General features: G+C 37.5%; 2 protein-coding genes across 3 annotated transcripts; both read left to right on the forward strand.

Moving 5' to 3' along the window:
- Positions 1-1,834: 1,834 nt before the first annotated feature.
- LOC106081373 (uncharacterized protein DDB_G0286591) lies at positions 1,835-4,035 on the forward strand. Of its 2 annotated transcripts, none has more exons than XM_059364678.1 (3): positions 1,835-2,405; positions 2,472-2,602; positions 2,686-4,035. In XM_059364678.1, the coding sequence occupies exons 1-3, from the start codon at positions 2,162-2,164 to the stop codon at positions 3,751-3,753; spliced, it is 1,443 nt and encodes a 480-aa protein (XP_059220661.1). In that variant the 5' UTR covers positions 1,835-2,161; the 3' UTR covers positions 3,754-4,035. The 2 variants fall into 2 exon arrangements, with proteins under 2 accessions (XP_059220661.1, XP_013098728.1); XM_013243274.2 differs by having other exon boundaries at positions 1,844-2,405; positions 2,472-2,607; positions 2,688-4,035.
- Positions 4,036-6,394: 2,359 nt separating this feature from the next.
- Positions 6,395-20,391, forward strand: LOC106081388 (probable RNA polymerase II nuclear localization protein SLC7A6OS). The gene is made up of 4 exons (XM_013243300.2): positions 6,395-6,780; positions 8,826-9,331; positions 19,610-19,830; positions 19,938-20,391. Exons 1-4 carry the CDS (start codon positions 6,619-6,621, stop codon positions 20,270-20,272), a joined length of 1,224 nt encoding a protein of 407 aa, XP_013098754.2. The 5' UTR covers positions 6,395-6,618; the 3' UTR covers positions 20,273-20,391.
- Positions 20,392-21,463: the final 1,072 nt, after the last annotated feature.

Raw genomic sequence — 21,463 nt, forward strand, 5'->3', positions numbered from 1 at the left:
TAATAACAATTAATCAAAAGAAAAAAATGATTTTTCAGATAAAATTTCATACAAAAATTACAAGGATCTTGTACTTCGTACAAGGGCAACGGATGACTCAACCGTCGGAGGAAGGCCTCTCCTAGATGACACTCCTGCAATTCATTCATACATTCCAGTTTAGCCATGGCCTCAATCAAGCGAATCATGGACTGCAGCTGGCGCACTATTATACGCTAAGTGCTGCAGCCAGCAGCGCACTTTGCCTTAAATATCCAAAGTTCTCCACCATCAAGGCACCAGCTTCTTTGCTCATGATCGGCTTGAACTGGCGGGCAAAGGTAATGTAACATAAAACCTCCTCACGCGAATAGGCTCTCTCCACATCGACCTCAATGCTCGAGTGTAGATCCAAAATTTAACGGCAATGGCATAGTCCACAACTTCATTGCATTCATCAACCAAAATGAAAAACAAATCGAAACGACACATAATGGGGGCGGAAAACATAAGTGCACCGGCTTCTATAACGAAATCATAGCTCTCATGTTGTTGTTGTTGTAGCAGTGTGTTGTACACTGAGCTCCCATCATCACTTACAACAGCATCCGAAGAAACTTTACCCGAAGTATAAACGGCACAGGGGGGAGAAATCTGCAACTTGTTAAAGAAATCGAGATTTGGCAGTACTTGGGATCGCCCACAATGCAGACAACGCAATGAAGTTTCTAGGTCAGAGAAAAAGAAAATTGGTTTATAACTTGATGGCTTAATTACTCACTTTCATGTGTCGTTTTGCCCACACCTCTAAATAGCTGCACCAGGGGAACAAACTGGTTATATTAGATAGGGATCCTTGGACATCTCATGAACCTTATTCCAATTAGCATGTTATTTGACGCTTTATGTCTTTGGCTGTCAAAATAACCAAATGGAAAATATGGAAACCATTTAAAACTGAATTCCAAATTGCAACGATCTGGCGATTCCAAATCACCAACTGGTTTAACATATTTGATCTCGCCATTTTCTCTTTAAATCTTAAAACCCTATTGCTTTACTCTTCAAGGAAATCTTAGAATAATTTCTGGCATTTGTTTGACGGCTTATTGGGCGCGAAAATATGTTTAGTTATAACAGCTGTGATGTTAGTACAACTACTAGCCAAAAGAGTGTGTTGCTAAGAATTTCAAAGGTTGGCAAATGAATTTTTTGAAGGAGAAATTTTTTTAGAGGTATTACTACACGATATGTATTCTCATAATTTTTCAAATATGAGAGATCAGTTAGTTGTACACATTGTGAATACCAAGTGACTAAAGTGACTACGCCCGAGCGCCAGGATAAAAATGATGATTTTGCTCTGAAGTCTTCTTTCATATCAACGACAATCTGCGAAAGTTTTACTTGAACGCACAAAAACTATTATATTATTTTGCTCTAATAAGGTGAGTTTGTTTCTAAAGAAACATAAATAACGCTCCTGTACTTGAAGAGGGATATAACTCAAAAAAATGTATTTTGCAAAAATCGAATTTTAAGGTTTCAAAATTTTAATTTTTATAAATCATTAACTCAAAAATATTATTTTTTGAGCTTTGTATATCACTCTTCAAGTACATGAGCGAAGACGCTCTTTTAACAAGGTTATCCATAAGGGTTATTATTCTATTCTGCTTTTAGAATAGCCGCTGCAATTTGCAATTGTTTCGCGAGCGAAATTTGACAGCAATCCAATATTTTTGTTTCCATAACAAAACGCGTTTCGTTATCGTTTTTTTTTCTTCTCTATATTATATATTTTTTCTCACATAAATAAAGAAAAACGAACCACCGAAACAAAACAAAAAAATAAAACAAACAAAAATGATGCCGGCAAAAGTTTTAAGTGTTGCCACTATAGTAAATAGTTTTTTTTTTGCCATTTTCCCACACGATTAGTACGATCCTGATGTGCCGTCTAAAAGGGCCATAAGGACTTTACCTTGTTTAACTTACCCTATTCGATATTTCGATTTTTTACATAAGAAGTCGATTAATCGATTAGTCGCATGTCAGCTGTTCATGGCTTTTGAATGGAGAAAATAAAATTTTGCACTCATAAAAATTGGCAAAACCAATAAAAAATTCCTCGTAAAAAGAAAAAGTTGTCCCTAAAACAATGAAAATCTGGTAAAAGAAAATGTCGAGTGATTACTACAGCTCGTTGGCGGGTTCGTCATTGCCTCAGAGCTCTGCCTCCTCAACAGCGGCCAGCAATAATCAGCAATGTACTTCGACTCGTTGGCTGACGGAGGAGGTTTTTGCCTTAATAGATTTGGTCCAAAGAAACGAAGCTATATACAATCCACGTCATAAATACTACTTTTGTCGCCCATATGTGGAAAATTTTTGGCGAGAAGTTGATTTGAAGCTAGAGAAGAATCGTAAGTCTAATATATTGTAGATTAGGGGTTGGAAATGATTCTTATGCCTTGACTTTCCTTTTATAGCTGGGGCCAGCTTGGCCAAGTGGACCAATTTAAGGATTTCCTTTCGCCGCGAGTATACGAATTATTTAGAGGAGAAAGTTCCTCCCTGCTGGACATATTTTGATCGCATGTTTTTCCTGCATCCCTATTTAAGGAAGTGAGTGTTGGCTTACATATCAGGACAATTAAACTAAGAATATTTGTGTTTTCCTTTTTTCTCTCTGTTTATCAATATAGAAAACATCAACAATCCAAATCTCTGGACTCTCAAGTACAGGATGCTCTGGTCCAAATCAGTTCTTTATCCAATCGTTTGCAAAGAGAAAGAGCAGTTGCTGCAGCAGCTGCAAACTCTATGGCACAAGGCGGCAGTGCACATGCATCATCGTCACCCACACAACCCCAATTGGACAATTATTTAGAATACTTTGATGATCCCGAGAATAATCCTTCCGAATTGGATGATATGATTGACGATGAACCTCCCAACTCATCCCAATTTGCCCACTCAACACTGGCCAGCGATATCAAGTCAGAGTGTGAGGATAACCCTGATGACTATGACAATGTCGAACGACCTGTAGTCGATGAAGACGACATCCATGACACAGATGATCCTGAAATGAGAAATTTTGATTTTTCCATGGAAAAGCGACAGCAACATCAGCAACGCATGCAAAATTTGCAAAGATTTCAGACACGAGCATTTTATGACGAATTTCGCAATAAACGTGCCCGATCACAGGATAACATTAGTAGTTCGCAGACATTTGCAACACCACCCATTAATAATGTGTCGTTTGTAAGACCCACCTTTGCCAAGCCCTTGGACGTGGTTAGCACCACCACAAACCAAAATCATATTAATAGTGGTGGACGCAATACTAATAATAGCAATAGCAACAATGCTGGTAATTCAAGTTCCAACACACCATCATCTATGCAAAATGATATGGAGCCTGTAAGCAACTCTACGCCCCGTTCTTCCCATCATCCCTATACATCATCGTTGACTCATACTCATCACCATACACGTTTCGAGATCTCTAATCTAAACCCACAGCCTAGTCTTTCAACTAATGCCGCAAGTCACCAAATGTCTAATACTCCGACTAGTTCAGCGGCAGCAGCAATACCAAATCCTTCTGCTGGCACCCCAGAATTATGTGATTGTAAAACTGACCCCGATGCCATGTTTCTAATGAGTCTTTTGCCCGATATACAAAAGTTGAATGGACGAGATCGTGGCAAAATTAAAATTGCTTTTCAAAATATACTTCAAGACTATTTGTATCCAGATTAGAATGTGTTTCAAACACATACTATGTATGAAAGAACAAGATTCCTTATATTTATGTATGTACATTTATATACAAAAACACAAACATACACACACACATGCCCAGACACAATTGGTGATACATTATAAATGTATACTATTCGTGCTAATATAGCAACTATATAGATTTTAAGCAATGACTTGTGGATTTCCATTTTTCCCCCGAAGAAGATATACTATTTGCTTTAAATGTGCTTGACGACATTTAAAAATAAACAAAAACAAATACGATCATGACATTTCAAACTTTGCTGAGTTTTAATTTTAAATATTGTGGAATATAGGCGAAGTAGTTACAGAATTACTAGACCTAGTGAAGGACCCGGGAAGGACTTATTGAATCTTGAAAATTTTGACCTCTGTTTGGAAAATTTACGAATTGTTATTGTTGGCAAATTTGTCCAACTTTGGAAGGCAAATAGAGTTTTATTTAAAATACTTTTGGCAATTTCCCACTGTTAAACATATAGAGGAGGAGAAAAACTTTAAACAGCCCGACAAATTTGTCCAACTTTCCAAGGCAAATAGTTTTATTTAAAATACTTTTGGCTATTTCCCACTGTTGAAAATATGGAGGAGAAGAAAATCTTGAACCCAGCCGAATGCCGCCAAATTTTTCCAACTTTGGAAGGCAAATAGAGTTCTAAGTTCCAGCTGGTGTGGTGCTCACGTGTTGTAACCACATTTGTATGCGGAGGTGGCCGTTGAAAGCGTTGAGCGTTGCGTTGAAAAACGCAACCCTGCAAACAAATCCCACAAAAGCAACACGCAAATGTTAAAGAATTGTTTAATTTTGCACGTTGGTTTTTTGGTATTTGTTTGCAGAGTTGGATTTTTCAACGCAACGCTCAAAAACAAAGCTCAGCGCTCATGCTGTTTTGGGATTCACGGCCGTATTTACAAAACTTAATGTAAATTTGAAATAGGTTTATTTCACAATTCTGTCAAATAAACCCATTTTAAATATACATACAGTTTTGTAAATACCGGTGTCACTTTTGAAGTAAGAGCCGTTGCCGGCCGACCTCTCACTGAGACTCTTCAATCGATACCGGCAGACTCTCGCAAGGCAGCCGGTTGTACGTACCGGACTGACCCGATGAAGTCCTTTATCGACAAGGGCATCCGCCTCAGTGCACAATACAATGCTACAACGACCGGTAGTTGTCTGCTGAGATTCTCATAATGACAATGAACATCACACAAATCGGAACTGAGACTTCGAACCCGTGTGATTCTTATAGTCATCCTGTGCCGGGAGGGATGGTGTTCATAGTTATCCTGTGTGGGATTGTCTTCTGCGGCGCTATACTCCGACCACCATTTTTTCCAATATACTTGGTGTCAGACTTGAGACCGTCTGCAGTAGGAATAAAATGGATACTGGGGATTTATTAATGTATATAGAAAATTTAATGAAAACAATTTTTTTTAATGTTATGTTTTATGGGTTTTCCTTATTTATTTTGTTTTATTTTTAAAATTGTTTAATTTTTTAACGCTTGCAGTATATTTGATGAAAAGAATTAAGCCTTTGTTACACAATAAATCTTACAGTGTCAAGACTCCAATATTTATCGGCGATAGCCATTTATCGATAGTCGGTAATTTTTTAAAATTTTAAGAAAACTTAATCATCGATAAGTTGAGCTAAATCGACATTATAAAGTCTAAACCCAACCAAGGAGTCAAAGTCGTAAAAATTCGCTCGCGATGAAACTAAATAAAGCAAAGTTTTCTGTTCCGTTTTCGGAATAGTTGCGAAAAACATTTACAAAATATGATAATTTTTTTTAAACATAATTACATGGATTGAATTACCAACTCAATCTTACATTCACATTATACTAGGATTAATTGTTTTCAAGTGTTCCTTTGCTGAAAAAAGATTTTATTTATTTCACATGTTTTTAGCTTAAACTGTTTTTTTTTATAGAGTTTAATAGTTGTTCACGTGAAAAGCCGAATAGAGTACCAACCCTTATAAGTTTTTTAGGGTTGGTGCTCCATTCGGCTTTTCACGTGAACAGCTGTCAAGATCCATATATACAAACGAATAAGGGTTGGTATTCTATTCCGCTTTCGGAATAGCCGATGAAATTAGTAATTGCTTCTCGAGCGAATTTTGACAGCAACCAAATGTTTTTGTTTCCATACCAAATTATGTGTCTATATCTGCATTTATTGTTTTCTCTATTTTATATACTTTTCTTAAATAAACCAAGAAATACGAACCATTGGAATCAATGAAACAAACTATTGTAAACTGATCCCGGCAATAGTTTCAAGTATTGCCACTATAATAGTCTTTTGCCTCACCATAAACAGAGTACTACTTTTCCGCCGATTTTCAGCCAACGTTTCGCATACGTTTTTTTATGGAGTTTGACAGCATTCCGCTTGAAAAACTGAACAGAATACTCAGCTTTAGTGAAAAAAGGTTGAAGTAATTATGTTAAAAAATATTATGATATTTTGTTAAAGTTTTTTGCAATAATTCCGAAAGCTGAATAGAATACTATGCTTTGTGAAGAGTTTGACAGTTGTTCATGTGAAAAGTCGAATAAAGTACCAGCCCTAAAATGGATGTAAAACAGCTTGACGCTCTCTCTTTGATTGGGTTTAGACTCGAAAAGATTCCTAGCATTGCTTTCTGAGAAAAGAAAAGAAAAGGGAACGGCGTTTTTGCAAAATCAAGCAAGCAAATTGCAATCTTTATATTTCTTGGCTTGGAATTCTCAGACAATAAATCGGCTTGGGTCTAAAAGTGGAAATACTCTGCAAGAAAGTTTAAGTTTTCCCAAGCTCATTATAAGATCAGCGAAAAGGATGCCTGCTGTAGTGAGAGTTAAAAGACGCGTTGACGAAGAACCCTTGTCAGCCTTTGTCTTGAATAGCAAGCGAAGGCGCTTGGATGAAAATGACGGTGCAGCTGCTAATAAAGAGGAGTTGTCCACATTGCTGAAATTTGCTGGAACAATCAATGAACAGGTAAGTGTAAAAATGTTTGAACAGATTGCGGCCGAAGTAGACCATTTCTGGCCTTTATTAAGTCAACAAATTTTATTAATCCTACATTTCCTAGTGTTTTTTGCCTGTATTTTTTTGGGGAATTGCTGGAAAAATAAACGCTCAATTTATTAGGCGGTTTAAGATGAGTTAGGCGTGATTTTTATGATTGCCAATTATCTTCTGATAAAAAAGTCGTGTTTTTGGGTGATCTCATTTAGCTCACTAGCTTCCTATACTACATTCTGTCCTATGATTGCCTAATAACTGTGTATTATCTCAAGTCCATGGAATGGGTTGGTGCCATTTTTACAGACTCATTTGCTTCTCAAGCACATGTTAGGCCTTTGGTGATGATGGGAGCAAACTGTCTAATAGAAATTTTCTGCCTTCTTCCGTAGTTGTTGTTGTAGCCACATTTGCATGTGGACTCCACCTTGTGGAGGTGGCGATCCTCGTCAAGCTCTTATAGGCGAGCAAGCTTTTTCCGGTCTATATGACTTATCGCCGCGGGAACATGATGGCCATTGGTTATTTAAAGGCGCCAATATCTCGCCTTGTCGCATTGAGCATCATTGGCACTCAGTATTTAAGCAAGAGCCGGTGCCACCTGTCCTCTCACTGAGACTTTCCACTCGATACCGCTGATTGTCCGCGACTGCAGTTGCAGCTACTCCGCATTCCACTATCCGCAACCTGTGGACGCGCCCGGTAGCTCTCAGCTAAGCTTTTTGTGATAAAAAGAAGACACAGATTGGAGCTCAGAGTTCCAGCCTGTGTAATGCTCATAGTTATCCCATGCCGGGGCCTTGGTCTGTTGGGAGCTATTATTATCAGACGCCTCGGTAGCCGAGTTAATCGTTTGCTCGGATTACCATTGCGGAGGACTGGCCGATGAAGGAATCCATCAGGTCAATGTGGTATGTACAACCAGCTTCAATGGGATAGGTACTGTGGTATCACAATGCCAAAAGAGTCTTAATTAAGTTTGTTTAGAAAATGGACTACCACTCTAACCTAACCACATATTTGCATGGGGACACAGAGATACTCGTGAAGTTGCTAAAGTTGAGCAAGGTCGCTCCGGCACCTGTGACGGATTCCTGCAGGAACGTAATGGCCATTAGTTATCCAAAAGCGCTTATAAATCGCCTTGCCATGGCAGCCGGTTGTACGCACCGGATTGACCCCATGGAATCCCCATCGGCAAGGGCTGTCGCCTCAGTGTACGTTTCCGTCCTGTATTCCTCATGGGAGAGGCACATTCCGGAGTGCCTTATGCGCAAGCTTCTGGTCCGTACCGGGATTGAAAAGAACCCTGGAATCTGGTTATGTTCGGTTTGCCAGAACCGCTTCCGTGTACGTGTTCGTCCTGCTTTCGTCATGGGAGAGGCACATCCGGGAGTGTCTTATTTGCACGCTTCTGATCCTTACCGGGATTGAAAAGAACACCGGACCCTGCTTATGTTCGGTTTGCCAGAACCGTCTCCGTCATCGGTCGCTGTCGGTGAGGAGTAACCGGTGCATTAAGTGGGTACATTTCCGATCTTGCTCTGGCCTAACGTCACTTCGGGAACATAGTAAGACTAAATATGTTGCAAGGTGCTTTGCGAACATAGATAGCAGCGTCTATGTTCGACTCAATTTTTTAATTTAAGAACACTCACACTGAATTCCTTTCCAATCGTTCTAATTGACGTTAAGCCCACCAATATCCATATTAAATGTCGCTCAGCTGGCTGGTCCAGAAATAGATTAAAGTCATCATATAAACCTATCCTACGATTTGCATTGGGGCTCCTAGAAGCCTTAATGATAACCAAATTTTATTTTGCGCCTATACCATAGCAATATAGAAATAAAAACCTCCTTAAACCTGACATTTCCCATCTACTTGTACTTCCCGGTAAGAGTTGGTTTGGGGGTGTGAAGCAAAGCTTAACCCTTATTGCCATTGACTCTCATATTTCTGGTAAGAAATAGTATTGAAGAGATACCATTAATGAAACCTCCTCTTTTTGTTATAGGACGATTCGGCGACCACACAATATGCTCGCCTCACCAAAGAAGAGGCAAAAGAGTTGGTTTTACGCAAAACACGAAAACCCATTAACGCCACTGAAAAAGCTCGCCAGGAAATGCGCAAAAATCTACAAGAGCAGCGTTTTCGTGTGGTCAATTGCCTGAGAACCACATTGGAGTCGAATGAAAATAATGCCAATGAAACCTCCAAAGAGATTACCATTGTAGATATAGAAAAACACAACACCAATGAAAAGACTAATGAAGCGAATGACAAGCCAACGTCAATGATGCCCTTGGGGGTTACATCGACGTCTTTACCACAAAATGCCAGTGGTTTGGAACAAGCCTCTACGTCTGCCGCCGCTGCCGCTGCTGCCCTTACCTTAACAACAGGCACCACAATGTCCATGCCCTCTGATTCAGATACAGGTTATGTTTACGATTTATATATACCGGATAATGAACAACATGCTGATTATGTAGATCTATTGGATGAGAATTATCTCAGGTTGGTGTTACATATCGATATGTTTACGGTTACAAATCGTTATATATAAATAATGAGAATAGTTTAGCAACAATCCTAATATAGTTTATAAGTAACTCTAATTTCTGACCCCGTTTATAGTCTTGAACCAAGTCTGGGAGAGATTATATCTATCTTTATATATATATGTATGTCATCATTTTTATTTCCCTTTATATTGATAAATATTTTTTTACATTTCAAACACATGCATCATTATTATTTTTTTGTTAGACTTTAGAGAGAATTAGTTGTAGGATCTTTTATCTAGTTTTTATAAAACCAAAATTGAATTCTTTATTCTAAGTTTGTGATGGGTAGTAATATAAAAAATGGACCAAACCTGCGCTTAACAGTGGTTTATAAGAGTCAATATAAGAAATTTAAATCGATTCAGTTATCAGTTCTGAAATTAAGGAAATTTTTTGTTCTAAGAATATGTATAAGAATTCATGTTTTAAATCAAAAGCTTTGAGCTAAAGCTGTTTTTTTTTGTTCTAAGGATAATTGCATGCTATTTGCTTAACTTTATGCATCTACTCAGCAGAAAGTTTCGAATACTAAGGCAAGGAGTTGTGTTAAAAATATTTCACTATCTGTCTGTTGTCTTAGAAAATCTTAGGAAATAGTTTCAAATAGCAAAAGTTTCTAATCCATACGGCTAGGGAGGAAAGAAAATGCAATGGCATTGCTTCTGTGTATGATGTTAGTAAGGAAAGACAAAAAAAATATTCTAAAATTTCTTTAAAATATTTCCAAAATATTCACTTCATTTGAAAAAATTTTAAATAATCTGGGGAAAGTAAGCGCTTAACATAGAAAATTTTACAAATTTAATGAATTATATTCATTTTTTTCTGTTTCTTTTTTTTATTTGCATTGAAATGTTTTTTTAATTTATTTTATCATAGCCTCGTGAACTTCAGTAATAGTTTAAAAACTCTCGTTTTTAAATTATTATATCATTTGATTTATAAAGGCATATAAAATTTCGGCATTTCTTATGAAATTCCTTTAATATTTTTATCTTGATTCCCAAGGCAAATTTATATACGCTTTTTTCCTTCCTTTTATCATTCATCAAAAACTCACATGTATGGCATTTAAATGAAGTCACATCACTGAATAAGAGTACAATAATTTTTAGTTTTTTTTCCTTTCCTTTTTGTAAATAATCGCCATTTCTAAATCCTTTTTTAATTGAATTTTTTATATCATTCCCTAATCCGTGGGCCTTGAAAACACGGAAGTTTTCATTTACAATAATCTCAGATGAACAGTTGGTTTATAGATGCACTTTCTAGGCAATGCTATCCAATGAAATGCCAACCTTAACTCAACTCTTAGCATAAACAGTAAAAATTCTGTATGAATTGCAGTTCAAATCCTTAAATTTCTGCCATTTGGCTCTTCCCAACATCTTGAGAAGAGAGTAGTATAGTGTTTGAATATCTACTTAGCAATTACATATGCCAATTTGTCCATTAACATTCAAATAACATCGGGAATACTTCTCTCATACCAACGAATGGTGCGTGATTCAAGTATAAGCTTAAGTATTAAGAACCTCCTTTTTATTGCCGAGTCCGAAAAGTGTGCCCCAGAAAAATATAGCTTACAGGTCGCTAGAGACATATCACACCAGGTTCCTAGTTTTGCATGGTAATAGCTTACCTTGTAAGATAGTCTGCTCAATTCGCCGATAAAATTGCACAGTCATGTCATTGAAATGTCTGCGATAGTTTATGCTGGTTTAAGAACTCAGAAATACTTTTTTTAGGAGCCTCAATGGCCCTGGCTCTCTGCAAAGATATTTATGCCCATTATTGTTAAGATTATCTCCCTTATTTCGGATGTCAATGACAAAAGAAAAATCTGTTACAATCAAGAAATTAATTGATCCAATTATTGTTTTAATTGAAACGGCCCAATTATGAAAATAGTTATATCAATATTATATCATATTTATGTTCATATCATAAATCAATTAAAAAGTGATCGAAATTTTCAATTCATTTTTAAATTGATCCAAATAAAAAATTATTGAAATTTTTTGAAAATTCCAATTATTTAGAATATTTGGTACACAGATGTTTACGTCCTGAACCATGGACTTGAGGTGCGTTGTTTGGCCAAAGGCCCTTGAGCACCCGTATAAAAAAATTCTCCGCGGGGATTCTCCAAAAAAATTTCGTGTAGGGTTGCTCTATAGATTAGTTGTTTTTGTCGTAGCAGTGTGTTGCGCAATGAGGCGACAGGCCTTGACCTATGAAGGACTCCATCGGGTTAATCCGGCTGCCATGGTATTCCTATAGATTTGTCGAAATGTTGGACGCTAGGGTCTTTGAAATCTGGAAATAATTAAATTAATTAAAGCACCATAATTAAAAAAAAATTTAAGATTCGATTGAATCAATTAATTTTTTAATCGAATCTTACAAAAATTTTAATCACGACTGTAATTGAAAAAAATTCATATTGAAGTAGAAAATAATTGAATCAATTAATTTTTTGATTGAAAAGTTTTTGCGATTTTTTGAAATGACCACAAAGCTTAGGGTTTCAGTCCCTCATGATTGACATTGGTTTTAAATGGTTAAAGATACCTACCCTTTCAAGAAGTGATATTATTGTATACACAATGGTCTCCGTGGCGCAGAGAAACGGGAAACTTAGTATTTAGTTAGTAGAGAAAATGAAAATATATTTTTTTAAACTAGTACGGTTTGGCTCCTTGTGGAATAGAATCACTCCCGTGTCTCCATAGACATGTCTCTCCATTGCCATGTTTCTGCTTTCCCATGTTTCTCCATTCCACTGTGTCTTCATTGACATATAACTCCTTTAAAATATATACAACATGCAAATATGAGTGGCGCCTTTCTTTCTAAGTCTGGCCGTTTTCAAATAAGTGCAAGCTTTTAGTATACTCAAATAATCAGTTGACACCAGAAAAATGTACCCATACACTAAATATCGAACAACTCAGAGAGGTGGTCCAATATAACTAATCGTTGCGAATTGCAGGGAAATTGACAAAAAAAAAAACCTTAGATTCTACGAACTCAAGAAGTTTTATCGAAAGATCGATATATATCACACATATTTTTATCGAATTATCGATCGTCTGGTCAATTCGACCACTTTCTCGGTTTCATATAACTAACTGTCTGTTTCACTAACTTTGAGTCGCTCAAGTGAGTGACTTGAGTCACTCAAATATCTGTTTTTCCCCCATGAAGATGGTCATTTCACCATATGGCTTTTATGTTAGATCTATTCGCGTACTTTTCCAGTAAAAATTTGCAGGAGTGTAAGAACAGCCTTTACTTTATTTAGCTTTTTATTTGAATTAAACAGCTGAATTTCATAAAAAAAAGCTGCTCGGTGTTGGAAATTTCTACTGGGAAAATACCTCCAATAGAAATTTGTAAGCTCTCAATTACCAAACATTCAAAACTGTGCTCGCTCTCACGCACCCACCCGTTTTCTTCTGCTGGCAATTAAAGTACGCTAACGACTTCCACTAACAATTTGTACAAATTTGCAAACATTTTTGAGACCACACATGTTTTTTTTACAAATGGGACAACCTTTAAAATAATTCAGCCATGACTAACTTTCTGTGACTCAAAGTTAGTGGTACAGGCAGTTAGTGTGACAAAAGTTTAGTTTACCTGGTAGGATGTGGATATGCAAAAGTTGTTTGCATACAAAGGCCCCCGGTCACGAATATAAGAGAGCCGTTCTTTTTGTAGCAGTGTGTTGTGCACTGAAGCGGCAGCCCTTGGCGATGAAGGATTTCATCGGTTCAAACCGGCACATATAACCGGCTGCCATGAGATTGGTCCCGTGCTAGTATTTAGCTACAACAACAACGGATGCCATTATTGGCTTCACTTTCCTTTTTGGCGTAAAAAAATTGATATTATCACCTAAAAAAAAGTTTCAAAATAAATTGCTTGTGTCTGAAAACTTCTTTGGGTTTGGCTCGGAGCTCATGTGGTAAATACAAATTCAAAATTCTCAAATCTCACTTTAGTTTTTTTTTCCTATTTTATTGCTGCAATAAGTTTTGTGTGTGTGTTTTTTTGCTCTCTCACTACGCCACGCTGTTCGGACTCGCCTATAAAAAGGAGTTATCGTATTATAGAGCCTAAAACGCCCTCATTGATGTGTAGAAGATTGCCGCTATTCTTTAATAGAATGTGCATGGGCTAATTTGCAGGAGAGAGTGAGAGAGAGCATTATCTCTCTCTCTCTCTTCAACAAACTGAGCATTGGCGCAAGTAATATTGAGTAATTTGTAACAGGACCATCACACGAAATACAATGCCCTGTCAAATAAAGCATCTCTGAATGCTGTGCATGCGGAAACATGAATAAAAATAGTATAGCATACATGACAAAACCATTTCGATTAAAGTGCTTTAATCTCATACGATGGACATACGAAATAACATATGAGTTAAGGCCCGGTTATGCTATCGTAAATGTAAAGAGGCAATTATGCTTATTACCAAACGTAGCATTTGACATTTCAAACAAAATAATTTTTTTTTTAACAAAAAAAGACATGGAAGGTGGGAGAGATCTGACATCGACGAACTTCCGGTATAACTCAAGAGCAGTTTGGAGAAGACGGCACTCCACGCAGTGATGCTTGAAGTTGAGATGTCTCTCCAACTGAAGGAGTACGCAATGGCGGCCTTCTCGAATATTGAGGGGGCATTTAACAACGAGGAGAGGGGTCGGCAATCACCGCCCTGAGCCGCGGTGGGTAGACTGAGGAGGATTTCAGGAGACAGGAACTGGATTGGGACTATACTGTGACAACACAACATTTCAGGGAGAGCTATGTGTCATAACAATAGACGCAAAAGAAATTCTGGGAAGGGATTTACAGTTTTCGTAATCAGTTTGTTGTTGGTGATGTTGTAGCCACATTTGTATGAGGAGTAAGCGATTCTCTTCAAGCTCGTTCCGGTCATGATTGTAATAAATGCCACACAATTGTAATGGTTTTGAAATTTCTTCAAACTTCGAATTTTTTGAAATAACACAAAAACGGAACGTAAAATTTTTTTTTTATTGAATTCTTTCCGTTTGCGTTCGACAGACGTTCGGTAATCGTTTGCACGAGTTTTCATAAAGCAAAACAAAACAGCTGACACGTTTTCCTACATTAACGGGCCTTAAGGAAAGTGACAGCACAAATGGCAGTGACGTTTTTCTTTTTGTAAAATACAAATTTCAAAACATGTCCGGAATAATTTTGATTTTATTTTTATTAATTTTTGTTGTTTTTCCAAAAAATTATGCTGCTCTTAAACTCAGCAGAAGATTTTTTGTAATTGGATTTTAGTACCGACTTTTAGAAAAGTTGCAATGTTTCCTTTTGTAGTGCATAAGGTTATTAGCATTTTGCTGCGAGAAAGAGAGGGAGAGACAAAGTGCTCAATGTTAATGATTCCTTACATGTACAAGTAATCTGTTCAAGATAGGCATTTTTAAATATAGGAGCACAACTAAAACTAGAGTTTACTTTAATGTCAGTTTATGATTTTAGTTACTTCAGTTTTGTTTTTTTTTTCAATTTTTTTGTTGTGTCACAATCGAAAGCAAACTCTAAACCCTGTTTTTTGTGTGTGTTTTTTTCTATATATTTTTGGGTCCCATTTACCCCACCCTTTCATCATTCCCGATTTCTTCACAACATAAGGCTACAATATCCATTTAATTATTACAACGAGATATACTACACTAACAACATCAACAACAACAACAATAACCATAACAACATTAACAACTACTGGTAGTTTGTTAAACGATCCTTTAACGCAATTTGCTCTATGAGCAACAAGCTACAAGCGAAAATCATCGAGCTAAAGACTAAAAGGTACCCAAAAACACTAAGAGTGGAAACATAAGAAAGGCACAAATCCACAAATCTTTTGTAGCATAAAACTGAAGAAGAACACCAATTACAATGCACCAACTGAGATTTATGATCACAAAATGGACAATGTCTGTATAGTATTGTCTGCCAAACGCCAGTTCCTTCAAGGTGATGTTGTAATACACAAAAGTTCAATTTTTATATAATTTTTCGAAACCATTTTTAGTATTATTATCATTTTAGCAAGTAATACTTAGAAGCAGCAACTTTGTGGTTTGTGGGTGTTTTATGTTCTCATGGTTTCCGAACATCATTGTAGCATTGTTAAGTTTTCTGTTGATTCATGTCATGCCATATGATTTTTATTTTATTTTTGGGTTGAATTTTGAATTAGCAATATTACTTTTTTTGTTTAGAAACCCTTAATTTTCTCCTTTTTTATGTCGTACACAATTCGTCCTTATGTGTCCCTTTATATTTTTGGGTGCGTTTTTGTTTTTCTCGTTGTTTTTTATGCAAGTCCACACACACACACATGCTGTAGCTTATGAATGAAAGCCTCCATGGTCCTTATGTTTGTTCCTATCAAACTTTCTACACGTTTTTTTTATTATCCACAGACAAATGAAGAATTTCCTATTTAAAAAAAAAAAATTACAAAACAAAGAAAAAACAAATATTTCGATAATAATACTTTTTTCTTAGTTTAAAAGTAAACATATTTTGTGATTACAGAGCGTAAAGTATGAGTTAGTTTTAACTTTTTTGTATTACTTTTTTCTACTTATCTATAACTATAAATTTATATTATAATTATAATATATAATAAAAAATAACTTGGTTTAAAAACCAAAAATCTGTTAAGAAAATCTTAAAAAAAAATCAAACATGTAAAACTTTGTTTTTAAGCCAAGGCAAAATAATATTTTTTTTTTTTTTGGAAAATAAAATACAATCAAATGCAATAAAAAATTGAGAAAAAAGTGGTTTTAATTGTCATTCGTTTTTTGTTTTGTTTTTTAAACCAAGTTTTTTAGTTTTCCATCAAAATAAAGATTTATAAAAGCCCCAGATGTCTTGGCGGTAACTTCTTCCAAAGGAATTTGTAGTGGTTAGTCATCAGTTCGGAGACCACAAATGCAACCAATGGCTCCACTTCTCGCTCAGTCAGTGCTACGACGCTAAGATTGACAAAGGTCTTATTATTCATTGCGCCGGTCTTTGAGAGTATCCACATAATACCTATAGTTGAACCGCAGTTACGGTACTTAATTGTGCCGATTCACTGGTCTAGGTTTTGACTAGAACACTATATGACCGACTATGGAAACAAGTGGTGTTTTATCGTATATGTTGGATAGGCAGGACAGTGAGCAATAGCACTCTTTGAGATGATTTTTAGGAGCTGCGTTTTGCTGAACTCAACTCCGTCCTATTCTCTTGGTAAATTGGGTTGATACGAAAATTTTCTAAATAATGAGGCTTTAATGAAAGGTATTTGCGAGTAGAATACGAATCTGCAAATTCGAATATCCAAATTTGGGACAAAGTTTCTGGAGGTCCATCCCTTCCCCAAAACACCCCCCAAACAAGACTTATTTACTGTCCATGCAAATATGGGGCTTAAATAAAAGGTATTTGAGTGTAGAATACGAATCTGATATCCTAATGTTGGGCCAAGTGTTTGGGGGGCCACCCCTCCCAAAAACACCCCCCAAAGAGAACAAATTTGCGAACAAAGCAATGTAGGGCTCAAATGAAAAGCCTTTGAAGTAGAGCACGATTCTGATATCAAAATTCTGCCATCAAGAAATTATCATTTTTATATCAAACCACCCCGCCATCTTGAGGCCAATATGGCTAATATTTTTACAAAATTTCAAAAGTTTCCACATTCCCGCCTATATTTCCCTTTTTTACCCTACACCACTTCTGTGGTACAGGGTATTATAAATTAGTGAATTTGTTTGTATAACACCCAAAAGGAAGAGAGAGATAGACCCATTGATAAAGGATTTTTTTATGACTCTCGAAATTACTGGTGAATTTCATGGAAATCGGTTCAGATTTAGATATAGCTCTCATATGTATAAATCGCTTTTCTCGACGACTGTCACAGTATGTGAGAAGTATGCTCGAAATCAGTTCAGATTTAGATATAGCTCCCATATATATGTTCGTCCGATTTGCAGTAATATTGCAATAAAATGGTCTTGTGTAAACCGATTCTCTCAAAATTTGGAAGGATGGATTTTCTCTTGACTCTCGACATTACTGGTGAATTTCATGGAAAACGGTTCAGATTTATATACAGCTCTCATATATTGTATATATATCGCCTGATTTATACTACTGGAGTCACAGCAAGCGCATTTATTGACCCATCTTGCCAAAATTTTGCAAAACGCTTTCCTCGACGACTGCCAGAGTATCTGTCGCAACTCTATACGATGGAGTTTCGGCTGGTGGTGACGGGGACGGTGTACTGATTCTTAACGGCAGTTGTTCGGCCGATTCTCACCTATGGATGTCTGGTGTGACATAGAGCTTTGGAAAACTGTGTCCTGCCCAAAATGATCGAGAAGGTACAGAGTCCGCAGCAGTGCTGATCTCTGGGGCTAGGAGGAGAGCCCCGCGAGGCGCTGAATACCATGCTGCATTTTGGGCCTTTGCACCTGTATGCCAGGTCAGTAACAACGAAGATCGCCGTAAGACTGAGAGAGTCAGGTACACATTTATACATTCTTCTGTTCTGCTGGGCGTTGGGAACGCGGCGCTGCGGCATGCTTTGTGCGACGGGACTGATTATATACCAAAGGAGCCCTACCTGGTTGACAGGTAGGAAGTTACTTTCCCTAAAAGCGATATTTAAGCTGGGGTAACAAACCCTTCCCAGATTTTCAAATACACAAATAAGTCTAAATTAGATGGGATACTGCGCAGGGGTCTTTATTGAATTGCTTGGAATCAGGGAATAATTTAGGGTTCCTGGACAGGTGCAGCGATTTTCAGGCCTTCGGTCTTTCTGGTCTTCGCGGTTCTGAAGACACTGGAGACGATGTTGATGTGGGATAGTCTTTCCGACCAGACTGACGCGTCAGTCAGGCTGCGCTGAAGTTTTTGGGGTCGGGCCATGTGAGATCAAAACTGGCATTGCAAATTTTGCCCATGAACATTTCGCTAACAGGGGCAAACTTCTCACATAATGCGAATTTTAGGGCGAGAAGGCGTAGTATAATTGGATTTGTTACAAATAAATAAATAAATATTCATGAATGCAGTCCGATTCAAGTTTAAGCTCAATGACCAGGGGGCCTTCTTTTATAAACGTGTCCGAACGCCGTGCCGCAGTGCAATACCTCTTTGGGGAGAAGTTTTTACATGGCATAGTACCACTCAAATGTTGCCAGCATTAGGAGAGGGAAAATCACCGCTAAAAAAAATTTCCTGATGGTCTCGCCAGGATTCGAACCCCAGCGTTCAGCGACATAGACAGACATGCTAATCTCTACGCTATTGTGGCCCACGCTGTCATTTTATGTATATTGCGTTAATGAGGCGTGATCTGGGGCTGTAGGTTGCAAGGTGGCAAAGGCACTGGAAGCATGACTTCGTCTAAGGAAGGATGACTTTGGATTGTTGATGGGTGTCCTCATTGGTCATTGCTGGACGCAGGGAAAGGATGTGCTATGATGAGAATGAGTTGGACACAGTATTATTGTTGTAGCCACATATATGTATGTTGAGTTAGTGATCCTCATCAAGCTCCATAGGTGATTCAGCTTGTTCCGGTACATAGGGAGCGCCAATAACTCGTCTTGTCATATCGAGTATGATAGGAACTATGTATTTAAGAAAGAGTCGGTAAGACTGACGAGTATCACAGGAATTTAGTATTTAAGAAATAGTCGGTGCCGCCCGGCCTCTCACTGAGACTCTCTGCTCGATACCGCTGAATATACGCGACTGTAGTTGCAGCTACTCAGTATACGCATCATTCCACTATCCGCAACCTATGAAAGCGTCTGGCAGCTCTCAGTTGAGCTTCTCGTATTGGCGAAGAACCCCACACAAGTCAAAGCTCAGAGTTCCAAACTATGTAGTGCTCATCTCGCGCCGGGACGTTTGAACACCTTTTATGTTACTGTCCCGCAATTGCAAGAAGGATACACAGGGTAATAAGTCAACGACTCTTTGCATGCCTGTATTCTATCAAGTCAAGTCTTGTCATTCTGGAGTTCTGTCGAGGCCTGAATTGACTGAAAGTGAAATTTGTATAGCCGTCGGCTTTACCATTATCAGCATATGGTACATAGTAGTAATCATCCCATCAATTAAAATGATTTTTTTTATCATTTCAGTGTACGACCCTTCGATGATTTAATATACGAAGATCGTTACAATAATGATGATCAGGACGATGAATACGATTCGGATGATTCTAATCAAGAAAATTATTTTGGAAATGAATACCCAGACGAGGATGAGGACAAGGCCATGAATAGCGATCGTGACGATGATGATGAAGAAGAAAACGATGATGCGGTTCATTTGGCAAGGGGATTGGACAAATTCGTCTTTGGTAATTAAAAAAACTTGTGAAAAATTAATTTTTTTTAAGAGGTTGACAGTGCCTTTATTTCACTTAGAAGCTTGAAATTGAGATTTTGTCTTCTTTTTAATTTTTAGGCGAAGACGATGAAGAGGATGAATTAGGCTCTTCCTCCAGCGATGATGATGGCAATTATTATAATGCCTATCGAGATCCTTATGTCCATTCCATTGATCCCGAAGAGGACAATTTTTGTGAGGACGTGGACAGTTGCGATGTGGACCGCTATGGCATGGCCTATGCCCGTTATAAGGCAAGAGTTCTAAAAAAGTTAAAGCCCAAATTAGAAGATGAGGAAGAAGAAGACGATGATGGCAATTCCGAATCCGAAAGAAGCAATTATGGCGATACATCATCAGAAGCGTCGTACATTGACGAATACTATGACTCTCTCCCTGGAGATTATTATTAGGCAGTAGTTATTATCTTAGAGACTTTTTATATAAGCCTTTTGAAAAAAAAATAGTTATTTAAATTGAAAAAACAATTACAATTTTAAAGTAAGTTTTAAAATAAAAAAGCGATTTTTAATTTTCTTAGTGTTGTTGTACAGCATCGAGATTGTGAGATTGTGAGGTTCGGCTCTACAAAAGAAAACCCCTTGATTCGGCGGCGTTTCAAGTGAGCACAGATAGCATTCATGCCGACACGGTAGCAAAAGCGGCGAAAAGCTACCGAGTGAATGCAATCTTTGGAGATCGACCGCCATCCATTGCTCCTAAAGAAGTTAGCCTCCCTTGGCAAACCAGAGTAGTTCTGGCTCAATTACGCTTCGGCAGATGCAGTCGCCTCAACTCCTACAAAGGTGGGGTTGATGCCTTCGTGTTGGATGTATGTTCCGATTATAACCGGGACCATACGATATACGGAAAATTTTTGGCGGTGGCTGTCCTCCCCTAATGCTGGCGATATTTGTGAAGTACTATGGAGTTTAAAAACGTCCCCCAAAAGAGGTGTCGCTCTAACGCACGCCGTTCGGACCCGGCTATTAAAAGCCGGTCCCTTATCATTGAGTTCAAACATGAGTCGAACAGCACGCATCGCCATGTCAGAAGCTTGTCCCTTTTCTTTAATGGAATGTCCATGTGCAAATTTGCTATGACATTTTTATACAGTTCTGTTACGATAAAAATTTTTTAATTGGCAAAAAAACTAAATGAATTTTTCTTTCTTTTTTTTGGGTAATGGCAACTCTGACGCTTTGAATTGACGCCGTTGTTTACAAGACTATGCGTCATTGACCTATTGCTCTTTAAAATAATCGATAACGAATGAAAAATCGATGTATAAACAAAAAGTCTTAACAAAATCAAAACGACTTGGAGTTAGCGTCACTCTTTGAACAACGGCAAAATTTCATTCAAATTTATGCATATACGTTGGATCTGGGATGACTGATCGCAGCTCCAAATCGATGAAGGAATAAAGAAAAAACTTACAGAAATTTTAATGCCACACTTCTTCTACCATTGGCTTTCACTGGCAGCGATGTTTCTTTTCCAACGATGACTGTAGACGCTTTCATTGTGCTCAGATTTTAAAATGGACTCATTTTCCAGCAGTGATGATAAAAGTGTAACTCGCAATGGTACGGAATTAAGTT

This window comes from Stomoxys calcitrans, chromosome 3 (assembly GCF_963082655.1).
Source record: "Stomoxys calcitrans chromosome 3, idStoCalc2.1, whole genome shotgun sequence".
NCBI lineage: Eukaryota > Metazoa > Arthropoda > Insecta > Diptera > Muscidae > Stomoxys > Stomoxys calcitrans.